The sequence below is a fragment of the Salmo salar genome, chromosome 20, assembly GCF_965601325.2.
Source record: "Salmo salar chromosome 20, fSalSal1, whole genome shotgun sequence".
In the NCBI taxonomy this organism is placed as follows: Eukaryota; Metazoa; Chordata; class Actinopteri; order Salmoniformes; family Salmonidae; genus Salmo; species Salmo salar.
The window spans coordinates 46639265-46664265 of record NC_138310.1 but is presented as its reverse complement, the minus strand read 5'-3'; the positions used below and the strand labels follow the sequence as shown (position 1 = coordinate 46664265).

The window sequence follows — 25001 nt, the reverse complement described above, 5'->3', positions numbered from 1 at the left end:
TTTCTCCACGACCTTGCCGGACTAATTCCGACTGCATCGTTAACTGAAATGATTGTTTCTTGATTATTCATTACTTTCCGGATGGCGAGGCCCCTATCCTTTGGAGGCAGGAAAGGGAAATGAATGTTGCGAGGGAACACATGGTCCGGCTCATAATAGGCTGGCTATCTGGGCTGATGTGTTAATGAAGGAATTCACAGTGAAAGAATTCATCGCTCTCCCCTGGGTGGCATACATTCAAGCGTATTACCCGTAATGATTGCCCATTGATGATCATTCTCCCTCATCCATCTCCCTCGCCCCGGGGACAGTAATACCTCATCGACTGGCCTGTCATTAAGTGAAAAAATCTATACACTGACTGAATGTACAAATGTCCATGTCAAAGACTGATCAGGGGAATCCAGATGAAATGATGATGAGCCCTTGTTTATGTCACCTGTTAAATCCACTTCAATCAGTGTAGATGAAGGGGAGGAGACAGGTTAAAGAAGGATTTTTAAGCCTTGAGATAATTGAGACATGGATAGTGCATGTGTGCCATTTAGAGGGTGAATGGGCCAGACAAAAGATTGAAGTGCCTTTAACGGTGTATGGTAGTAGGTGCCAGGTACACCGGTTTGAGTGTGTCAAGAACTGCAACGCTACTGTGTTTTTCACACTCAACAGTTTCCTGTGTGTATCAAGAATGGTCCACCACCCAAAAGACATCCAGCCAACTTGACACAACTGAGGGAAGCATTGGAGTCAGCATACCTGTGGAACGCTTTCGACACCTTGTAGTCCATGCCCTGATGAATTGAGACTGTTCTCAAGGCAAAAGGGGGTGCAAGTCAATAGGAAAGTGTTCCTAATGCTTTGTACACTCAGTGTACACATATACACCAAGAAGTTACTATAAGAGAACGAGGGAGGGATGGTAAAAGTGTGTGTGTGTGTGTGTGTGTGTGTGTGTGTGTGTGTGTGTGTGTGCGCGGCGTGTGTGTGTGTGTGTGTGTGTGTGTGTGTGTGTGTGTGTGTGTGTGTGTGTGTGTGTGTGTGTGTGTGTGTGTGTGTGTGTGTGTGTGGGAGCATCATGTCTACTGACTGAACCGATTCCACTGGCTTAACCTTCTCCATGGCTCCTTTCCTATAACCTTACCTAAGCCTCTCTCAATAAGTGACCCCATGGAGGAAAATGTGAAGAGTCAATGTAGAAAACTCAGGTTGATGTTATCTGAGTGGACATGTATCCCTCTCCCACAGTTTCAGCTGCCCTTTTTCATTTCCACAGTATTAGCTGCTACTCGCAGCACTGCCACTCAATGACCCTGGCTTTCAACGACCCTGCATAGGTCCACGCACACACACACATATGCGCACGTGCACACACACACACCCACACACACGCAGACTCACTCACTCACTCACTCACACATGCCCACACACGAAAAAAAAGGCTGTTAATGAATTAATTTGCAACCTGTTGGGGATTGAGGTACTTAACTTGTACACAAACACACATAACCCCCCCACACACACACACAATGACACAGATAAATATGATGTTGGACAAGACGATGCTGCTCATTGGGTTTCTCTCAGTAAGGTTGTAAGTTATGTTCCATTGTCCTATGAGGGGCTCATCTGTAATTCTCTAAAACATCACGGCCGTGACAGACAGAGGGAAGAAGAAGAGGAATGGCTGCAATCTCCTTCCAGCGCACTCCTTAAATCAATCAGCCTGCTTCACATCTCTGAATGACTGCACTCAGGAAACAAACACCCGAGACAAACAAAGCAAAACAAACACCAAGATAAATATTACACCCTGAATCCCAGACAAGCAACACCAGAATCCTGTTTAGAAGTCATTTGCCAAGTGCCCCCCTTTTTTTATGAGACATATCTTGAGATGATTTGAGGAAACAAATTAGGCACGCAAATGGAGTGGCAGGTCGTTTGTCACAGTGTGTGTCAGAGGGCTAGTGGCAACCCGTCGTTCATCGAGCCCTACATTTTTAGCTTGCCTGTTTTGCATGTTATTTTGGCATTAATATGTGCCACATATGAGTTTGCAAACAATGTAATACACTTTTTTTTAAATCATTGAGTTAATAAAGCCGCATACAAACATGGTCTCTTGAGTAAGGCAGCTCCAAAATACAGGTGTTTCAGCCTAGCTCAGTGCTTTCTGTGGTGGTGGGGCAACCAACGGAAAATACAGAGTGTAGATGTTGGTAATGTTCTCTAGTTGCGCCGTGATTGCCTCAGTGTTCTATCACTCACCGCCAAGTCTAAGGGTAGAGATAAAAAATTCAAGCCCCTTGGTTGCTGCCATAGAGTTACATTAGAAGTACCCATCCAAGAAGGCTCAAGTTCATTGGTCACTTTGATTGGACTGATGTCAACATCATACTTTCAAAATCTTATCTAGCGGTCATCATTATGAATCAAGTCGACAATCTACTGGCAAATCATTTTTAATCCTTGTCATATGAAGAGACATAATGAACAATTATAGATAAAATGTATCGGTGCTCATCGGCCATTGGACATAAACATTACACAACAAGTTGGAAATCGCAAATTCAACAATGAGTGGTTTGGAAGGGATCCGTGGTAACTGCAAGCATTGCAAAGCAATCATTAGCCTATTATTCAGTGGAGTGGCTGTGTGGTCCCAAGTCTAGGATTAACGGTCTCTTTTCCAAGTTTAAAATTATAAACATTCAACATTGGCCATGCTGTCAATGAAGCATGATTTGAGCTGTGCTCAAAACAACTGTTAACTCGAAACAGGGAAATCTAACTTCAGTGAGTTTAAGACAACTGGTAACTCTGGAAAAATGAGCTCCTACAGGGAAAATGCATTTTGAACGGTTATCCAACTCGGAATTGTAAATCCGGAACTCGGGCCACTTTCTAGAGCTACGACCTGAAGAACACCGACGTCATCATGATTCGTCAGTTTTTTCAGAGTTACCAGTTGTCTTGAAAGCACCATAAATCCAGAGAATGCCAGACTTTGATGACAAAGATTGATGACAAAATTTGCCCACGAAGGACCGCCGCTCCACCTCCCTGTTCAAGTGAGCATAGCACAAGATGCGTCCAACAATGTATTGTATGCTGCTGCATAAATGAAGTAATATGCCAGGGAGTATGTATACTGTAGCTAAGAAAGTAACACTAAGTGTAAGTAGTTAGCTGTTAATAGCCCATGTGCCTCACCCTAATAAGTTGTCCCTTTTCCCCTCTTAATTTCACCTACTGTTCTGACTTGGTGGTGCACATGTAGCCAATAACCTGTTTTAGAGAAATGTAATCATCTAATATTGTAAGAGCTTTCATTGTCTGCTTATATGCCCCCTTTATTTATCCTACGGTTCTGACTTGGTGTACAGGGAGAACACTGTAGGAACGGCCCATGTTCTGAATTCTGTCGCTGTACATTTCAAAAGTGCTGAAAAAAATAGTTCTATTGACTACGTCCATCCTAGCTCACTCATTGTCTTAATCGAAATTACGGATTGCGTCTTATCTGCTTGTCGTCCCCTTATGCCATAGTTTGTACATCTCAATTGTCAGTAGAAACCACATTTGTTTAAGCAAGTTAGCCATATCAGCTATGTTTTTTTAAAAGGCAGTAAATGAGGCTGAATGAACTGTTTCGCTGCCAGACAAGGCTCCACTGATAGCCAGGTATAGCAGTGGCAAGGTGTTGGGAATGCTGTTGGGACTCTGCTGTTGGGACAGCTTTATGTAGGCCGTAACAGTTTGTGGGCACCATTTGTCACCGTTACAGTGCAATTAATGTATTGTTTAGTGATATGTTGTGTAGTGGCTTTGCTGGCATGCATCCCACTTTCTTCTTTTTCTTTTTTGCCCCAACAAGATTTACTTGCTAAAATCGCCAATGCAGAGGAATAGCTCTCCGGCTGCAGATGTATAGGGATGTCAGAGGAGGAGAGGAGCAAGCTGGGTAAAGCAGTGGAAGCCGGGATGATACCTGATGAGTCCCACAGTGGAGGTGTTATAATACCCACAAAATGGTTCCAATCGTTTTTCCACCATTCACTTTTCCCATAGGGGATTTTAGAAACACTTCAAATAAAAGGCTGTGTTTTGTGTGGGCTTACAAAGACACAGCAGTTGAAAAAATGTATCTCAAATTTGGACCGGTCTAATGTCCACTGCTCGTGTTTCTTGGCCCAAGCAAGTCCTTTAGTAGTTGTTTCTTTGAAGCAATTCGACCATGAAGGCCTGATTCACGCAGTCTCCTCTGAACAGTTGTTGAAATGTGTCTGTTACTTGAACTCTGTGAAGCATTTATTTGGGCTGCAATCTGAGGTGCAGTTAACTCTAATGAAGCAGAGGTAACTCTGGGTATTCCTTTCCTGTCATGGTCCTCATGAGAGCCAGTTTCATCATAGCGCTTGATGGTTTTTGCGACTGCACTTGAAGAAACTTTCCAGATTGACTGACCTTCATGTCTAAAAGTAATGGTAGACTGTCGTTTCTCTTTGCTTATTTGAGCTGTTCTTGCCATAATATGGACTTGGTCTTTTACCAAATAGGGCTATCTTCTGTATACCGCCCCTATCTTGTCACAACACAGCTGATTGGCTCAAACACATTAAGAAGGAAAGAAATTCCACAAAATAACTTTTAACAAGGCTCACCTGTTTAATTGAAATGCATTCCAGGTGACTACCTCATGAATCTGGTTTTGAGAATGCCAAGAGTGTGCAAAGTTGTCATCAAGGCAAAGGGTGGCTATATTGAAGAATTTCAAATATAAAATATATTTAGATTTTTTTAAACACTTTTTTGGTTACTACATGATTCCATATGTGTTATTTCATAGTTTTGATGTCTTCACTATTATTCTACAATGTCGAAAATAGTACAAATAAAGAAAAACCCTGGAATGAGTAGGTATGTCCATACTTTTGACTGGTGCTGTATATATAGTTAATCCAGTGATTTTTACATTTGCCTTGATTCAACAGCCTCATCCAAATCATGATGGCATTTGTAGTTCTTTATGATAGCCACATTAACAGCTAATTAGCATTTCATTTTTGGATTGTAAATACAGGCAAATATATTGATAAATGCCAACTTGTCCTAGAGAGATTTACATGGTTATCAAAACGTCAATCCAGAGTAAGCCTACACAAAACACAGCCCTTATTTTAAGTGTTTTTTAAAAATCCCCTATGGGAAAAATGAAAGGTGAAAAAAAATTGGAACCATTTCCCTGTTTGACTGCTAGGTTTTATGGGTATTATGACTCATACTGTGGTACTCTAAACACAGGCTCATGGGAAGGTTACACGCCTACTGTGTTACATAGATAAACATTCGGCATGACCCTTCTTAAGATTATGAATGCGAATGAGTAGGAGAATGAAAATGATCCTTGCTAGAACTATAAATGTGTTGGCTGAGTAACATCATGGTTGCTCTTAATATTAAAACCGAGATGAATGAACAGTTTTGAATTGCACAATGTGTTAGCTGATGATTCCCTGTCACCTCACATTGGCATTTCGATGCGCAATGTCAACAAAAACACATTCTAACGGACAAACAAACTGAGTCATCACCTGAGGTCACATATTGGCAATGAACGTGAGTACTGTATATGTACATTAAACCTAATCTGTATCTCTCTCCTGAAAACGAGCCATATCTCTACGACTCAGCGTTGTGCTTGGAGACGAAATCAGACAATACAAAATGTCACTTCCCAGGTTAACCGTCAGCGACCGCCGCGAGGCTCAACGAGATGATCTCGGAGTTAATGCACGTACAAATCACAGAGCAACCATTCCTCTATAGCTCCCATGGATGGCATTTCATGCCGGGAAACCACATTGGGCAATTAGAGACAAGTACAGCTGTTCTCTGTTCACTTACCATTAAAGCTAACCAACTGAACTCCATTTAACTGTAACTCCACTTCTGTAAGGAGCTGATTCATTTATGCATATGTATAGAGTCAGTTTCATCATAGCGCTTGATGGTTCTTGCGACTGCACTTGAAGAAACTTTAAAAGTTCTTGACATTTTCCGGGTTGACTGACCTTCATGTCTTAAAATAATGATGCACTGTCATTTTTCTTTTGCTTATTTTAGCTGTTCTTTCCATAATATGGACATGGTCTTTTACCAAATGGGGCTATCTTCTGTATACCACCCCTACCTTGTCACAACACAACTGATTGGCTCAAACACATTAAGGAAAGAAATTCCACAAATGTACTTTTAACAAGGCACACCTGTTAATTGAAATGCATTCCAGGTGACTACCCCTGAAGCTGGTTGAGAGAATGCCAAGAGTTTTCAAAGCTGTCATCAAGGCAAAGGGGTGGCTACTTTGAGCAATCTCAATTTGGATTTGTTTAACACTTTTGGGGTTACTACATGATTCCATGTGTGTTATTTCATAGCTTTGATGTCTTCACTATTATTCTACAATGTAGAAAATAGTAAAAATTAAAAAATACCATTGAATGAGGAGGTGTGTCCAAACTTTTGACTGGTACTGTATAAAGCAGATTTTTTAGACAGAGATTGCTCATTGTGCTATTTTCAGTACTATATTACTTTTCAATTAGGAATACATGTAGTCTAATCGTTAGTGCGACAGATGATAAAGTGTGGATTACGGTCAAGTTCAAGTAAAAATTTGGATGACTGCATTCCAGGATTTGATCATACCTACGATATAATGTAACTTTTTGAATACCGTGGTCAATTAACTAAAAATGATTCACAGCTTCAGTAATTTAAACTCACAAATGTGTTGCATCCAAACGAGGCCCACTGTATCTGTTAAAATCTCTGGATTACCTAGCACACATACCAATTTAAATACGTTCCAGCTTCCCAGACAGATCAATGCAGGTGGAGGTGACAGTCTGGGATGCGAGAGAGAGAGAGAGAGAGTAAGAGTCAGACAGAGAGAGAGAGAGAGAGAGACAGAGAAACAGAGAGAGAGAGAGAGAGAGAGAGAGACAGAGACCGAGAGACAGAGAGAGATAGATAGAGAGAGAGACAGAGACAGACAGAGGGAGACAGAGAGGGAGAGAGAGAGAGACCAGGACAGACAGAGAGAGAGAGACAGAGAGAGAGAGACAGACAGAGAGACAGAGGCAGAGAGAGAGACAGAGAGATAGATTATACTGTATAGAGAGAGATAGAGAGAGAGAGAGAGAGAGATAGATGATACAGTATATAGAGAGATATAACACAGAGGATGTGAGGAGTGACTATCTCTCATCCTCTGGAGCTGCTGATCACAAACTTGTCCTATCACCACATCTGACAGCTAGTGACAAATGACAAATGTCTACTCCCCCAGCCGAAACACAAATTGGGCTGCTGCACTATCGGAGACATGGGATTTAATTTCTTACAGTGCCCCACAGGCATTCTGCCTGCCATCACAGGCACCGTGCACTGACACCTATGTTACACACCAGGGTCGTGTTTATGAGGCACCAACTGGAAGAAAACTGACTGAAATAGGGAGGGACTACCTTGACTCACCCATTCTCCCCACCCTCAACATGAACGGAATGTGTAATTACTCACTCAACCTGCAGAAGAAAGACCCTCCATAATACATTCCTCTGTTTCGGAGCAGTAGAAAGTGACCTGACTCCCTGCCCTGATTACTTGGAAGTATAGCGAACAGTATTCTTTACACGTTGAAAATAGGCTTAATCAAAGTTGCCATTTGTGGAGGAGGATTAGCCGAGCAGTGCGTGTGTCATTTCGAGGGAATACTGCGACGTTGGGGACGAGGCGCGGAAAGTGGTGATTAACTGAACGTTGAAAGAAAATTACATAAATAACGAGTGGTCTCTTCTTCCTGTGGGGATGGCGCTGTATGATGCTTTGTTGAGCAATCGCTCTCTCTCTTTAGGAAATGGAGGGCGCGGGTCATCACTCTCCACGATGATCCCCCCTCTCTTTCCCCCTAGCACCCAGTGGCACAAAAAGACATGGGGATCCGAGCAACTGGGTGAGAGGAAAACATGGGCTCCAGCAGGACATTAATGAGTCATCAATCAGGCCGATATGAATCATCTCTACAGGACCATTAGTGCAAAGTGTTACCAACATCATCAATTTCCATTAGCGAGTAGCAGCAGCAGGCCCCATCTCCTTACCAGCGAGGTGAAGATGTAGGTGTAGTAGACGGAAAGCATGCCCAGCTCCGACGCCTGGAAGAAAGAGAGAGAGAGGGGGGGAGAAAGAGATAAGGATAAGGAGAAAAATAGGTACATATATTGAGAAGGAGAAATACACTGAGTGTACAAAACATTAGGACCCCCTTTAGCTCCCAGAACAGCCTCAATTAATCAGGGCAAGGACTCTACAAGGTGTCGAATGCATTCCACAGGGTAGTGGACCATTCTTGTTACACACAGGAAATGGTTGAGCGTGAAAATCCCAGCAGCATTGCAGTTCTTGACATAAACCGGTGCACCTGGCATCTACTATCACAGCCCGTTCAAATGCACTTAAATCTATTGTCTTGCCCATTCACCCTCTGAATGGCACATATACACAATCCATGTCTCAATTGTCTCAAGGCTTAAAAATCCTTCTTTGACATGTCTCCTCCACTTTTCTACACCGATGACATCAATAGGGGATCATAGCTTTCACCTGGAATCACCTAGTCAGTCTATGTTATGGAAAGAGAAGGTGTTCTTAATGTTTTATATACTCAGCGTTTATATATATATATATATATATATATATATATATATATATATAAATAGAAAGAGAGAGAGAGAGAGAGAGAGAGAGAGAGGAGAGAGAGAGAGAGAGAGAGAGAGAGAGAGAGGAGAGAGAGAGGAGAGAGAGAGAGAGAGAGAGAGGAGGAGAGAGAGAGAGATTCTCTGCAGTCTCCTGCTCGATTACACAGCGGCAGATCAAATCCACCCACATCTTGATAAGACATGACATATTCTTATCTGATGACGGGCTCTCTTGGGTGCAATTAGTAATACGATATTTTAGTATGCTGCTCAATACTTTAGGATTTGATTAAATCAAAGCCTCAGAAGCAAGCACTGGTTGTGAAGGACAAGGTGAACTTTCTACAGTTGAGTTTCTTTGAGTATATTTATTTTGCTATAAACTGTTCCACCAAATTTGTTGAATGTTTCAACCAATGTGAACTGTGGAATAATGGTGCAATGCAAAGCTTTTTAAAAACGTGTTTTCCAATCAGCCCAGTCTGACTTAGTCTGACATACATGAAAGATACAGAGATACATCAAAAAAGAAAAAACATATTTCATAGAGTACACTATGTCAAGGGAAAACTGTTCAATAAGGTTTGACTTGTTGACTCCTGGATCTCATTCGATGGAAGTTACAGCAGGTCTCTGTTCAACCACCCACACACATTTCACCTAGAAGATTCTCTCAGCCAGGTCACCCGTGATACAAGTCAATATTCAACGTCCATCCATGTCTGAGGACGTCAGGAGATGTAGACGGGGATGGTGGATGGGAGTCTTGCCCCTGCCTCTTATTCCAAAGGTTGCAAGTTCAAATCCAGTGATAGAAAGTTTTGTTTTCATTTTAATCCTATCGCAAACCTTAACTCTTAATTTAAGAATGTGGAGTTAATGCCTAAACTTAAGAATTTGGAGTTAATGTCTACTGTAAACTTACCCCAAACACTCCTAAAATTGACGTTTGGAATAACTTAAAAAATGGTATGTTTCAGAAACATGGATGAACATCTAATTCTGATGTGAGACTGTGAGACCTTGTTGGATTCTCTACATCTACCTCAGGGGTACAAACTCCCATTCCCAAGAGCCACAGGTTCTTCTGGCATAAAAATGTATTTATCCAAAGAGGCCTTACAGCAAAAAACAATATGATTCAAACAGGTATATGTTTGTGGCGGAATAATCCCAAACAATGTGTTCCCCGACAGAATCATTAGATCATTAGTTTTGGTACTGTCCATATGTAGCATGTTTTTGGTCGCAGGTCCAGGAATGGCTGAACAATTGCAATATTTACCTAGAACTAACACTGCAGATAGCACTACTGGGTGATATGAAAAGTCATAGTCAATCGACCAATAATATAGCAATACTTTTAGCAACAACAAAACATTTTTTCAATTTACAATCTGTAGTAACAATGAGACTAGTTTGCTCCAATTTGGAGAGGGGTGGTAGGGTTGGAGGATAAAGGATATATATATATATATTTTTTAAGATATGTACATATATGTATGTATAGGTATTTATATATATGTAATTGCATATGTTTGTATGTGTATATGTATGTATTTATATGTGTATGCATGTATGTACTGTATGTGTATGTATGTATACATACATACATATATATATATACACACATATACATACACGCATACACATATATATACAGTTGAAGTCGGAAGTTTACATACACCTGAGCCAAATACATTTAAACTCAGTTTTTCACAGTTCCTGACATTTAATCCTAGTAAAAGTTCCCTGTCTTAGGTCAGTTAGGATCACCACTTTATTTTAAGAATGCGAAATGTCAGAATAATAGTAGAGAGAATGATTTATTTCAGCTTTTATTTCTTTCATCACATTCCCAGTTTACATACATTCAAGTAGTATTTGGTAGCATTGCCTTTAAATTGTTTAACTTGGGTCAAACGTTTTCGGGTAGCCTTCCACAAGCTTCCCACAGAGCTGGTGTAACTGAGTCAGGTTTGTAGGCCTCTTTGCTCGCACACACTTTTTCAGTTCTGCCAACAAATTTTCTATAGGACTGAGGTCAGGACTTTGTGATGGCCACTCCAATACCTTGACTTTGTTGTCCTTAAGCCATTTTGCCACAACTTTGGAAGTATGCTTGGGGTCATTGTCCATTTGGAAGACCCATTTGCGACCAAGCTTTAACTTCCTCACTGATGTCTTGAGATGTTGCTTCAATATATCCACATAATCTTCCTGCCTCATGATGCCATCTATTTTGTGAAGTGCACCAGTCCCTCCTGCAGCAAAGCACCTCCACAACATGATGCTGCCACCCCCGTGCTTCACGTTTGGGATGGTGTTCTTTGGCAAGCAAGCCTCCCCCTTTTTCCTCCAAACATAACGATGGTCATTATGGTCAAACAGTTCTATTTTTGTTTCATCAGACCAGAGGACATTTCTCCAAAAGGTACGATCTTTGTCCCCATGTGCAGTTGCAAACCGTAGTCTGGCATTTTTGGAGCAGAGGCTTCTTCCTTGCTGAGCGGCCTTTCAGGTTATGTCGATATAGGACTCGTTTTACTGTGGATATAGATACTTTAGTACCCGTTTCCTCCAGCATCTTCACAAGGTCCTTTGCTGTAGTTCTGGGATTGATTTGCACTTTTCACACCAAAGTACGTTCATCTTTAGGAGACAGAACACGTCTCCTTCCTGAGTGGTATGACGGCTGCATGGTCCCATGGTGTTTATACTTGCATACTATTGTTTGTACAGATGAATGTGGTACCTTCAGGCGTTTGGAAATTGCTCCCAAAGATGAACCAGACTTGTAGAGGTCTACAATTTTTTTTTCTTTTGATTTCCCATGATGTCAATTAGCCTATCAGAAGCTTCTAAAGCCATGACATCATTTTCTGGAATTTTCCAAGCTGTTTAAAGGCACAATCAACTTAGTGTATGTAAACTTCTGACCCACTGGAATTGTGATACAGTGAATTATAAGTGAAATAATCTGTCTGTAAACAATTGTTGGAAACATTTCTTGTGTCATGCACAAAGTAGATGTCCTAACTGGCTTGCCAAAACTACAGTATGTAAACTTCCGACTTCAACTGTATATATATATAAGTCGGGTGTAACCGGTGTGAAATGGCTAGCTAGTTAGCGGGGTGCGTGCTAATAGCGTTTCAATCGGTGATGTCACTCGCTCTGAGACCTTGAAGTAGTTCTTCCCCTTGCTCTGCAAGGGCCGCGGCTTTTGTGGAGCTATGGGTAACGATGCACCGAGGGTGGCTGTTGTCTATGTGTGCAGAGGAGCCCAGGTAGGGGCGAGGAGAGGGCACCATTTTAATCAGGAGAATCTCCTCTTTGTAATTATGTAAGTCTGGGCAGCGAGCTCGTTTGTCATTGATCGCTCGACCAGAATTAGAAGTTTTTATTTTTTCCCTACTTTTTCATTACGGAGACATAAGCACAGTTGACACCATCGAGGTGCGGATGTTTACTTCCTACACAAGTTTTTTTTTTCCACTTTCGTCCGACGAACAGATTGTAGTGGTAAAATTAAAATAGATACATTTTTTTATGGAATTCTAAGCATCACTCCAGTCAAAACAGGCTCTGCGAACATTCAATAATAATTTGCTATGGGCTCGCACCACTGTTTCAGCTTAGCAAACGTTCTTAAGTGTTTTTCAGCCTTGGGTGAATTTTGACTCGTTCTATTATCCAGCCTATAGATAGCCAGAACGAATTTACGAAAGCACCCGAATGTCCCTTGATTAAAATAGTCCCCGGACTGGGGAGACGCACAGGAGACTGGGTGCGCAGAGCAGGCACAACGTATACTGGGCTGTGGAGGCGCACTGGAGTTCTGGAGCTTAGGGCTGGCACACCCCGTCCTGGCTGGATGGTTATTTGAGCCCAGCAAGGGCGGAGCTCTGGCACAGGACGAACTGGGCTGTGCTGGTTTACGGGGGTACCGTGCGTAGAGCAGGCGCAGGGTAACCTGGGCCGAAGAGACGCACTGGAGACCAGATACGCTGAGCCGGCGCAATTCTTCCTGGCTGACGGCCAACTCTAGCACGGCAACGGTGAGGAGCTTGCACCGAGCGCACCATTTAGCTAAGCTAAGATTGACGAGAATAATCAAGTCAATAAACGTTGGGTAGTTAGATAGCCTATAGTTAATATACTGGAAAGTTTCATGTATACTAAACTACTAACGTTAGGTAGCTAGCTAACATACCGGTACACACTGCTGTAATGATATGCTATGTGGTTCGTAAGGACAGCGTAGCTAACAAATTGTCAGCCAACATAACGTGTAAAGTAACTTATTTGAAAAGTCATTACTTTATTACATTGAGTAGCAAGCTACCCTTGGTCGTTAGGGCAAATCTGGTCTGCAATAGGAGGGGGGGGTTTCACACCTAGCTCGGCTATTAGACTATTCTTTAGTAAAGGTAGAATAGTCTATTGTTCAGCTATTAGCCCTCTCCAACTTGCAACAAATTGCTGTTCCCATCTCATTCCTTTCCCTCTTCCACGCATCATCATTCAGCTCTTGAGTGGCTCGCTGTGGGCGTGCTGGCAGGATATGGTAGCGCGTCAAGAATTTGGTTGTGCGTCAAGAATTCTGCATATAGTAGCACGTTTGTATGAAGGTGTGGTTATTCACAGGCAAATTATTATATGCTATGGAGGTATTTGTGTCTTTTTGTCGAGAGCAAAACCTTATTTATTTTCAATCAAAAATAATTGTTCTGAAAGCAACTTTTTTCCGACACAAAGGAAGTCAAAGCAGACACCTACGAAGATGGCATCTCAGGTAAGCAGCACTGGGCTGTATTGACGTATCCTAAAAATGACATAGGCTGCTTTAGATTGAACGGTCATATATCAGTTATTGTTTTCATAACTATAAAAAATAAGCTGTTTCCTTTACTTTCAGAGAGCGTGCTGACCAAGGGGTCAAAAATGTTGACATTGTCAGATGTTCACTGTCCAAGGAACAGGCCGTGGAAGCTTTAAAAGTGTCCATAACCAGAGGTAATTAAACTGTTCTGTGTTCTTTTTCTCCATCTCTGCCTGTCTTGTTGTACATGGAACCTGTCTCACATGCATTAATTAAAAAACCCTTCAGATGTCAGCTGCTAATTTTCAGATTTACACCACATAAACACAGCCATTTTCACTGGACTATCTGTTACTGCCAAGTCATGATTTCCCTGGGGGTTAGCCTTGCAATAACCAAGTGGTGAGACACTATATTTAAATGTTTTAGGTACACTCTGATAGGTGTCTGCGTCACATACAGTATCTTCTATTGACATTGTCTTCTATTGTTTGTCCTCGTATGTCTGTTTTTCAGCATAAAGTACTCTGTAGCCATTAGTGTGGACACCGGGTGAGACCACACTGTCGTGTCTTTGGCTATGCCGGATTAAGTGATATGACATGCTAACCTATAAAATTCTTTCTCTGTAATTAATATTACCTGATTAAGCTAATCATGTAAATGTAATTAACTAGAAAGTCGGGGCACCACGGAAGAACGTTTATAGAGCCGTTATCTTCAGAATAAACTCTTAAAATACTTAGTAATACTTTACATCGATAGCAGTCAATATTAACCCTTAAATCTTATTTTCAGTCTCATAATGAACGTTGTAAATTCTTGGCTATCTTCACGAACCCTGGCTAACAAGTTGAATCAGCAATACCAAATTGGGTTTAATTATTTATTTACTAAATACCTAAACTAATCACACAGAATTACAAATACACCGAATACAAATGATGTCATACATGATGGCTGGTTACACAAAGGAAAGGGGGTTGGGCTTGAATGAAAGAGCGGGAAGACTTAGGAACGAAGAAACAGCAGCTATGCTATCGTAAATACATTATCTTATGCATTCTAAATTACCGCCCATTTGGAAAAGGAAAATGCAATAAATATTTACTCTGAGCTGCGCTTCGGTAGATTGGACGTAGATGCTGGCCGGGTTGGCCAACAGATCTTCCTTTCCTCGGAAGAATGTCTCTGGTGGTACATTAGATACGTGGTGGTATCTTCGTCTGTTTGTTAGACTGGATCCGTCGTCCGTCCTTTCCTAGCCCACGTCTACAGCGGCCGCTGCTAACTCAACGGCTAGGAAGTATCACTTCTGTAGTGAATAAGCTCAAAGTTCATACCATTCGCCACCAAAGCTCACGCCGAGATTGGCTTAGTTCTGTACTTGACATGTGTGTCCTTCTAACGTAGAGGCTGCAGACCTCACGTACTGGAACATGTGGTTATCTTTTCGTCAAAGGCTTATATAGTGGAGAGGGGGAAGGATGTGTTTCATCGTTTATAACCCCTGTCTCTTCACAGGGGTGGGCCACTGATCAAGCAGGGCACTTTCCTTATGAAAACCCAATTCTCTCATTTGGAAGCTAAAATTACATTTAATCTCCTAACAAACAATTTCAATACCAAACATTTCAATTGCATAACAATTCCATGTTACTCTGATAACTAGAGGGTGTATACTTTCTCAGGTACAGTTTATGTCGTCCTGTCATCAGTCATAATGTCTCAGATGACAACCGAACTGACATCCATACTCATTACGTTCCCAAGCATATTTCCAACTGGTTTTATTACCAAAATATGGTTCCTTTTCCCCATTTGTTTGATGTTCCCAGACTCTCTATATTTAACACAGGCTATTCAAGTCCTTCAGTAGGGTCAGAAAGAGAGGGGAAGGGAGAAAGGTATTTATGGGGGGGTCATAAACCTTACCCACAGGCCAACGTCATGACAACACACACACAATAACAGTCTCTCTTCTTCACTTCATCCCTCTCTCCCTTCTCCCTAAATCCTCTAGGTTATATAAACTGTTTTGGTGAACCCCACTCGCATCTGAACTGGATGACACAAAGGGCACAGCATGATCATAGGTGAGATGTCACTTGGTCGGGTCAACAGGAAGTATTATTAAAGAGATGCTTTACATTGAAATACAGACAGAGATGTAGTAGTCCCAGAGTTAATGATCGAAGGTCAGTTTTGCATTTCACCTCCTGATTAAGATGACTGACCGTGGTAGAATGAAAAAACAAGGCTTAATCATGCTCTCTATCCATTTGTCACTCGTCTGCAGGTATGTTTTGATGTGAGAGAGGAAGCCAGTCCCGTCATCGCCACCTCACCCGCTCTTAAGATAACCTTGCGGGCCAACTGGGGGCCCAAGGCTGTTTAGGAGACACCGCAATTGTGCTGAACTGAGAGAATATTAGGGTAGCACTGTAATTCATGAATCATATGCTGTCTGCCGCTGTTCTTACGTCTTTCCCTTTCTGTCTTCCACACCTCTCTCCCCACCTCGTCTTTCTTCCTCGTTTTATAAGTACAGATTGAACATGTATGTATACTATTACAATTATCATAATTATAATGCATTTATGTATTTATTACACCTGGATAATGAACTTCTTTCAATAAAGCGTTTCACATTCTCCACTGGTTGAAATTAAGTATCTCAATAAAATACTATCCTGTGTTCTCACATTAATGCAGATGAAGGGAGTTAGATATGCATAGTTTTTTTCTGTATATATGAATTACAAATCAATCACGTTTCTAGTCTATTGCATAGGTACAATGTGTAATCATTGATGTCCCAGGAGCAGGAGTGGTAAACATTGTTGAAGTATATAATTGTAATACATACATGCAGACAGAGCATCATTCAAAGAATGGAGTTTGATATGACTGAAAAAGAATGTCTCAGAGATTCATACCTGAACCGCAACTTTTTTTGCCAAGGAAGAGTACATGATCAGTGAATATATTCAATGTACAGGCTACGATGTGGGGATCTCATGTGTGGTAATAACTATAGCACATGTGTATATAGGACTAGCATCCTTGGCACAATGAGGTTATTATATTCTACTCTATCCATAGGCTTCATTAATGCCATTCAGACTTGAAGTTGATACAACAACTATGATAACTGAGGTTCATAGATTGGTATGAATATTAGTTCAGAACGTTTTAGGGTCCATACACAGATCGGCTACATACTGTAGCTATCTACACATCCATCGGCATACAGTTATTTTTTATCCTCCACTACACAATAAGCAAGTAAACAGTTAGCTAGCTATGTTACTTCAGCTGCATTGCAAGGCAAGCTTACGCAATTGTACATTCAATTTGCAGTAAATGCTTAAGCTAGCAAGATTCTTTACATCCACTGTTTCACAAGACGACAGCCTAGTTTGCTGGTTTTCTCAGGAGTCCCTAAAACATTAAACAACACGAATTACAAATTCATTCTCCTAACGCTAGCTATCTGGCTAATGTTAGCTAGTCAGATAACTTGCTAAATAGCGATTTTCATGAATGAACTTTATGACAAAAAATATGCACAAACGTTTGTCTCTACATTAACCTGTTATGGCTAGGGGGCAGTATTTTCACGGCTAGATAAAAAACGTACCCGATTTAATCTGGTTACTATTCCTGCCCAGTAACTAGAATATGCATATAATTATTGGCTTTGGATAGAAAACACTCCAAAGTTTCTAAAACTGTTTGAATGGTGTCTGTGAGTATAACAGAACTCAAATGGCAGGTCAAAACCTGAGAGATTCCTATACAGGAAGTGGCCTGTCTGACCATTTCTTGAACCTCTTTGCCATCTCTATCTTTTACAAAGGATCTCTGCTCTAACGTGACACTTCCTACGTCTTCCATGGGCGCTCAGAGCCCGGGAAAAACCTGAATGTCATCATCCCAGCCCCAGGCTGAAACACATTATCGCCTTTCTCAAGTGGCCGATCAAGGGACTGTGGGCTTAGGCGCGTACCCTGGCCGCCCCCGTCTTTGTGATTTTTCCTCTGTTTGCCAAAAAGGAGATTCCCGGTCGGAATATTATCGCTTTTTTACGAGATAAATTGCATAAAAATTGATTTTAAACAGCGGTTGACATGCTTCGAAGTACGGTAATGGAATATTTAGAATTTTTTTGTCACGAATTGCGCCATGCGCACGACCCTGATTTACCATTTCGGATAGTGTCTGGGACGCAAGAACAAAACGCCGCTATTCGGATATAACGATGGATTATTTTGGACCAAACCAACATTTGTTATTGAAGTAGCAGTCCTGGGAGTGCATTCTGACGAAGACAACAAAAGGTAATCAAACTTTTATAATAGTAAATCTGATTTTGGTGAAGGCTAAACTTGCCGGGTGTCTAAATAGCTAGCCCGTGATGGCTGGGCTATGTACTTAGAATATTGCAAAATGTGCTTTCACATTTTCAAAAAGCTATTTTAAAATCAGACATATCGAGTGCATAGAGGAGTTCTGTATCTATAATTCTTAAAATAATTGTTATGCTTTTTGTGAACGTTTATCGTGAGTAATTTAGTAAATTGTTAGCAAATTCCCCGGAAGTTTGCGGGGGGTATGCTAGTTCTGAACGTCACATGTTAATGTAAAAAGCTGTTTTTTGATATATGAACTTGATTGAACAAAACATGCATGTATTGTATAACATAATGTCCTAGGTGTGTCATCTGATGAAGATCATCAAAGGTTAGTGCTGCATTTAGCTGTCTTCTGGGTTTTTGTGACATTATATGCTAGCTTGAAAAATGGGTGTCTGATTATTTCTGGCTTGGTACTCTGCTGACATAATCTAATGTTTTGCTTTCGCTGTAAAGCCTTTTTGAAATCGGACAGTGTGGTTAGATAAAGGAGAGTCTTGTCATTAAAATGCTGTGAAATAGTCATATGTTTGAAAAATTGAAGTTTTTGTATTTTTGAGGAATTTGTAATTCGCGCCACGCCTATCATTGGATATTGGAGCAGGTGTTCCGCTAGCGGAACGTCTAGATGTAAGAGGTTAACTAACATGTTCCTCTCAATTGTAAATGTTTTGCTTGACTTGTTATGACATTATAACAACTTACATCTGGTTCCACTGTAATGTTTTGTCAGCCATCTTTGTTGAAGAACGCCACCAGGCAAGGGTGGCTCACGTCAAAATTTGTCATTGGAACCACTCGATATGATTGGTCATATAAAAACCTTGGGACCCAAATGCATAATGAGTGCTGAAACTCCCCCTTGTGGTGGTCCGGAGCAATGAATCCGTGATGCTGCATTACCTCTAAGTCCCGTGGTGCAAGCTCGCAACTTTTAAAGGAGGAACCACTGAAGAATTACCAGCCTCAGAAATTACAGCCCAAGTAAATGCTTCACAGAGTTCAAGTAGCAGACTTGCTTGGGCCAAGAAACAAGAGCAATGGACATTAGACCGGTGGAAATTTGTCCTTTGGTCTAGAGTTTTTGTGAGACATGGTGTGTGGGTGAACGGATGATCTCCGCATGTGTGGTTCCGACCGTAAAGCATGGAGGAGGAGGTGTTATGGTGTGGGGGTGCATTGCTGGTGACACTGTCAGTGATTTATTTAGAATTCAAGGTACACTTAACCAGCATGGCTATCACAGCATTCTGCAGCGATACGCCATCCCATCTGGTTTGGGCTTAGTGGGACTATAATTTGTTTTTCAACAGGACAATGACCCAACAGGAGAGTGATGGAGTGCTGCATCAGATGACCTGGCCTCCACAATACCCTGACCTCAACCAAATTGAGATGGTTTGGGCTGAGTCGGACCGCAGAGTGAAGGAAAAGCAGCCAACAAGTGCTCAGCATATGTGGGAACTCCTTCAAGACTGTTGGAAAAGCATTCCAGGTGATGCTGGTTGAGAGAATGCCAAGAGTGTGCAAAGCTGTCATCAAAGCAAAGGGTGGCTATTATATAGCTATTATTATGGCTAATATAAAATAGATTTTGATTGGTTTAACACTTTTGTGGTTACTACATGGTTCCATATGTGTTATTTCATAGTTTTGATGTCTTCACTATTATTCTACAATGTAGAAAATAGTAAAAATAAAGAAAAACCCTTGAATGAGTAGGTGTTCTAAAAATATTGAATGTTATCAGATCTTCAACCAAAACTTAAAATGAGATAAAGGGAACCTGAGTTTACAAATATTTTTTTATTTTTTATTAACAAAGTTATGCAACACCCAATTCCCGTGTGAAAAAGTAATTGCCCCCTTACACTCAATAACTGGTTGTGCTACCTTTAGCTGGAATGGCTGCAACCACCACCATGCTTGAAAGTGGGTTTGAGGTTCTTACTGTGGAATGCAGTGTTTGGTTTTCGCCAGGCGTAATGGGACCCATGTCATCCAAAAAGTTGACTCAAGTTTGCCAAAAAGCACCTGGAAGCACTTGGATGATCATCAAGACTCTTGGAAGAATGTTCTATGGGAAGATGATTCAAAAGTATAACTTTTTGGATGACATGGGTCCCATTATGCCTGGCGAAAACCAAACACTGCATTCCACAGTAAGAACCATATACCAATGGTCAAGCATGGTGGTGATATTGTGATGGTTTGGGGATATTTTACTGCCTCAGAGAATTCTACAGGAGAATGTCAGACCATCCATCTGTGAGCTGAAACTGAAGAGCAGCTGGGTCATGCAGCAAGACAATGATTTTAAATACACAATCAAGTCTACATGAAAATGGCTAAAAAGCAACCAATTTTAAGTTTGGAATGGCCTAGTCAAAGTCCAGACTTAATCCCAATTGAGATGTTGTGGCAGGAATTGAAACGAGCAGTTCATGCTTGAAAACCCACAAACGTTGCTGAGTTACAGCAGTTCTGCATGGAAAAGTGGGCCAACATTCCTGCACAGCGACTTGAGAGACTGATCAACAACTACAGGAAGCATTTGGTTGAAGTCATTGCAGCTAAAGGTGGCACAATCAGTTATTGAGTGTAAGGGGGCAAATACTTTTTCACAAATGGACATTGGGTGTTGCATAATTCTGTTTATGAAATAAATGAAATAAATATGTAATTGTTGTGTTATTTGTTAATTCAGGTTCCCTTTATGAATATTCGATTTTGGTGTAAGATCTGATAACATTTTGTATAAAAAATACGCAAAAGTAGAGAAAATTAGAAAGGGGGCAAATACTTTTTCATAATACTGTATATGTGCACACTTCCATGACACTGAGTATTTATCTTTTGATTGTATGGTTATTATTATTGCCACGACTTCTGCCGAAGTCGATGCCTCTCCTTGTTCGGGCGGTGTTCGGCGGTCAATGTCACCGGCCTTCTAGTCATCGCCGATCCATTTTTCATTTTCCATTTGTTTTGTCTCGTTTTTCCACACACCTGGTTCTCATTTTCCCTCATTATGTGTTGTGTATTTAACTCTCTGTTTCCCCCATGTCTTTGTGTGGTATTGTTTATCTTTCTTGATGTATGCGCACGTTAGTCTGGTTGCGCTGGGTTACGTATACCCGTTTTATATTTTGTGTTCATTGTGCCGTGTGCTTTTGGTTCGCCTGAATAAAAGGCTCCGTGTGCTACCAAATACCTGCCCTCCTGCGCCTGACTCCCTTGCAGCCACTTACGCATACCTGACAGAATACCACACCAACTATGGAGTCAGCAGGGGCTGGTACCTATAGTAGCGGAGTCGAGGAGCGTGTCCAGGAGCACACGGCATTGATTCACCATCTTGGCATCGCTATGGACCGCATAGTTCAGATGATGGATCACTGGGAGAGACAAGGAGGTCTTCCAGTACCTCCTCCAGTACAACAGGAGTCCTCACTAACTGTCCCTCCTGTATCCGGTTCCAGTGGGATGCGTCTCGCCCTTCCCGGAGAGTATGATGGAACGGCGGCACGGTGCCAGGGCTTCCTGCTACAGCTGGAGCTCTACCTGAGCACCGTCTATCCAGCTCCCTCGGGAAGGGAAAGAGTGGCCGCCGTGCCTCTCAGGGAAAGCTCTGGAGTGGGCCAACGCCGTATGGGGAGAGGGAGATGTGGCGTTGGATGACTTCACGGACTTCACCCTCCGCTTCCGGGCAGTCTTCGACCACCCTCCCGAAGGTAGAGCGGCGGGTGAACGTTGTTCCACCTAAGGCAGGATACGAGGAGCGCCCAGGAGTTCTCACTGGAACTTTGGACATTGGTCACTGGAGCGGGATGGAACGACAGGGCTCTCATCGACCACTACCGTTGCAGCCTGCGCGAGGATGTCCATTGGGAGTTGGCCTGCAGGGATACCACGCTTACCTTCGACCAGCTGGTGGACATGTCCATTCAGCTGGATGACCTGCTGGTCACCCGTGGACATCCAGAGAGGGCTCTGTCGATTCCTTTTCCCAGCACCACCGCTCCGGTGCCTGGTGCCTATGGAGTTAGGAGGTCCTGTGCAAAGGGAGACTGGAGGAGGGGCTCTCACGTGTACCATTTGTGGCCGCAGAGGTCACACTGCTGGTCAGTGCCGTGTTGGTTCCTCTAGGGTTCGAGGCAGCAGGCAGGGCACTTTGGCGTCACCCCAGGTGAGAAGGCACCATTCTCACCCAGAGCCCTCTGTTGCACACGTTTTTGTTTGTCACTTTTCCTGAGTTTTACCCGCATTCCCAGCATAAGCCGCTCGTCGATTCAGGCGCGGCTGGGAATTTGATTGACAGATCATTTGTACATAGTTTAGGGATCCCCATCATTCCCGTGGATGTACCTTTCCCTGTTCACGCCTTAGATAGTCGACCATTAGGATCAGGGTTGATTAGGGAGGTCACTGCTCCTTTGGACATGGTGACGCAGGGGGGTCATCCGGAGAGAATTAATCTCTTCATTATTGATTCTCCTGCGTTTCCCGTGGTGCTGGGCCTACCCTGGTTAGTCTGTCACAACCCCACTGTTTCTTGGCCACAGAGGGCTCTCACGGGGTGGTCGCGAGAGTGCTCAGGTAAGTGTTTAGGGGTTTCCGTTGGTGCTACTACGGTGGAGAGACCAGACCAGGTTTCCACCGTGCGCATTCCCCCTGAATATGCCGGTTTGGCTCTCGCCTTCTGTAAAAAGAAGACGACTCAATTACCACCTCATCGACGGGGCGATTGTGCGATAGATCTCCTGGTAGGCGCTGCACTTCCCAGGAGTCACGTGTATCACCTCTCACAGGCGGAGACGGAGGCTATGGAAACATATGTCTCCGAATCCCTGAGTTTCTTTTTTGTGAAGAAGAAGGATGGAGGTTTAAGCCCGTGCATTGACTATAGAGGTCTCAATCAAATCACAGTGAGGTACAGTTACCCGCTACCTCTTATCGCAATTGAGTCAATGCATGGGGCGCGCTTCTTCACGAAACTGGATCTCAGGAGTGCGTATAAGCTGGTGCGTATTCGGGAGGGAGACGAGTGGAAGACAGAGTTTAGTACCACCACAGGGAATTATGAGTACCTCGTCATGCCGTATGGGTTGATGAATGCTCCACCAGTCTTCCAATCCTTTGTAGATGAGATTTTCAGGGACCTGCACGGGCAGGGTGTAGTGGTGTATATCGATGACATTCTCATATACTCCGCTACACGCGCCGAGCATGTGTCCTTAGTGCGCAGGGTAATTGGACGACTGTTGGAGCATGACTTGTACGTCAAGGCTGAGAAATGCCTGTTCTTTCAGCAGACCGTCTCCTTCCTAGGGTACCGCATTTCCACATCAGGGGTGGAGATGGAGAGTGACCGGATTGCAGCCGTGCGTAATTGGCCGACTCCCACCACAGTAAAGGAGGTGCAGCGATTTTTAGGGTTTGCCCATTACTACCAGAGATTTATCCGGGGTTTTGGCCAGGTAGCTGCTCCCATTACCTCACTGCTGAAGGGGGGTCCTGTACGGTTGCAGTGGTCGGCTGAGGCGGACAGGGCTTTTGAGAAGCTAAGAGCTCTGTTTACTTTGGCTCCCATGCTGGCTCATCCGGATCCCTCTTTGGCATTCATAGCTGAGGTGGACGCGTCCGAGGCTGGGATAGGAGCTGTGCTCTCTCAGCGTTCGGGTTCGCCACCGAAGCTCCGCCCCGTGCCTTCTTCTCGAGGAAGTTCAGCCCGGCGGAGCGAAAATATGACGTGGGGGACCAGGAGTTGTTGGCTGTTGTCAAGGCTTTGAAAGGGTGGAGACATTGGCTTGAGGGGGCTAAACACCCTTTTCTCATCTGGACTGACCACCGTAATCTGGAGTACATCCGGGCGGCGAGGTGACTGAACCGTCGCCAGGCAAGGTGGGCCATGTTTTTCACTCGTTTTGTTTTCACCCTTTCTTACAGACCAGGTTCACATAACGTGAAGGCAGACGCACTGTCCCGGCTGTATGACACAGAGGAGCGGCCCATGGATCCCACTCCCATACTCCCGGCCTCCTGCCTGGTGGCGCCGGTGGTGTGGGAGCGGGACTCGGACATTGAGCGGGTGTTGCGTTCAGAGGCCGTTCCCCTCCAGTGTCCCACTGGGCATCTGTACGTTCCGTCTGCTGTCTGTGACCAGCTGATCTATTGGGCCCCCACGTCACCCTCCTCTGGTCATCCAGGCATCGGTCGGACGGTACGCTGTCTGAGCGGGAAGTACTGGTGGCCCACCTTGGCTAAGGACATGAGGGATTATGTTTCCTCCTGCTCGGTGTGCGCCCAGTGTAAGGCGCCCAGTGTAAGGCTCCTAGACACCTGCCAAGGGGTAAGTTACAACCCTTACCCGTTCCACAATGGCCATGGTCACACCTGTCGGTGGATTTCCTAACTGATCTTCCTCCTTCACAGGGTGACACCACGATCCTGGTCGTTGTGGATCGTTTTTCTAAGTCCTGCCATCTCCTCCCTCGGCCCGGTCTCCCTACGGCCCTACAGACTGCGAAGGCCTTGTTTACACACATCTTCCGGCACTACGGGGTGCCTGAGGATATAGTGTCTGATCGAGGTCCCCAGTTCACCTCAAGGGTCTGGAAGGCGTTCATGGAACGTCTGGGGGTCTCGGTCAGCCTTACCTCAGGTTTTCCTCCCGAGAGTAATGGGCAGGTGGAGAGAGTAAACCAGGATGTGGGTAGGTTTCTGAGGTCCTATTGCCAGGACCGGCCGAGGAAGTGGGCAGCGTTCGTGCCCTGAGCCGAGATGGCCCAGAACTTGCTCCGCCACTCATCCACTAACCTCACCCCCTTCCAGTGTGTATTGGGGTATCAGCCGGTTCTGGCTCCTTGGCATCAGAGTCAGACCGAAGCTCCTGCGGTGGACGATTGGTTCCAACGCGTGGAGGAGACATGGGACGCCGCTCATGTCCACCTTCAGCACGCCGTGCTGCGCCAGAAAGTGGGCGCAGACCGT

At 43.4% G+C, this 25001-nt stretch overlaps 1 protein-coding gene across 1 annotated transcript in view; it reads right to left on the bottom strand.

The window, feature by feature from the left end:
* The window catches only part of LOC123729216 (glutamate receptor ionotropic, kainate 4), a 185446-nt gene that overhangs the window by 114121 nt on the left and 46324 nt on the right, over positions 1 to 25001 (bottom strand). Inside the window, exon 5 of the mRNA XM_045703471.2 lies at positions 8169 to 8222. Within this exon, the coding sequence (XP_045559427.2) occupies positions 8169 to 8222 (54 nt within the window). The remainder of the gene's footprint in view (positions 1 to 8168; positions 8223 to 25001) is intronic.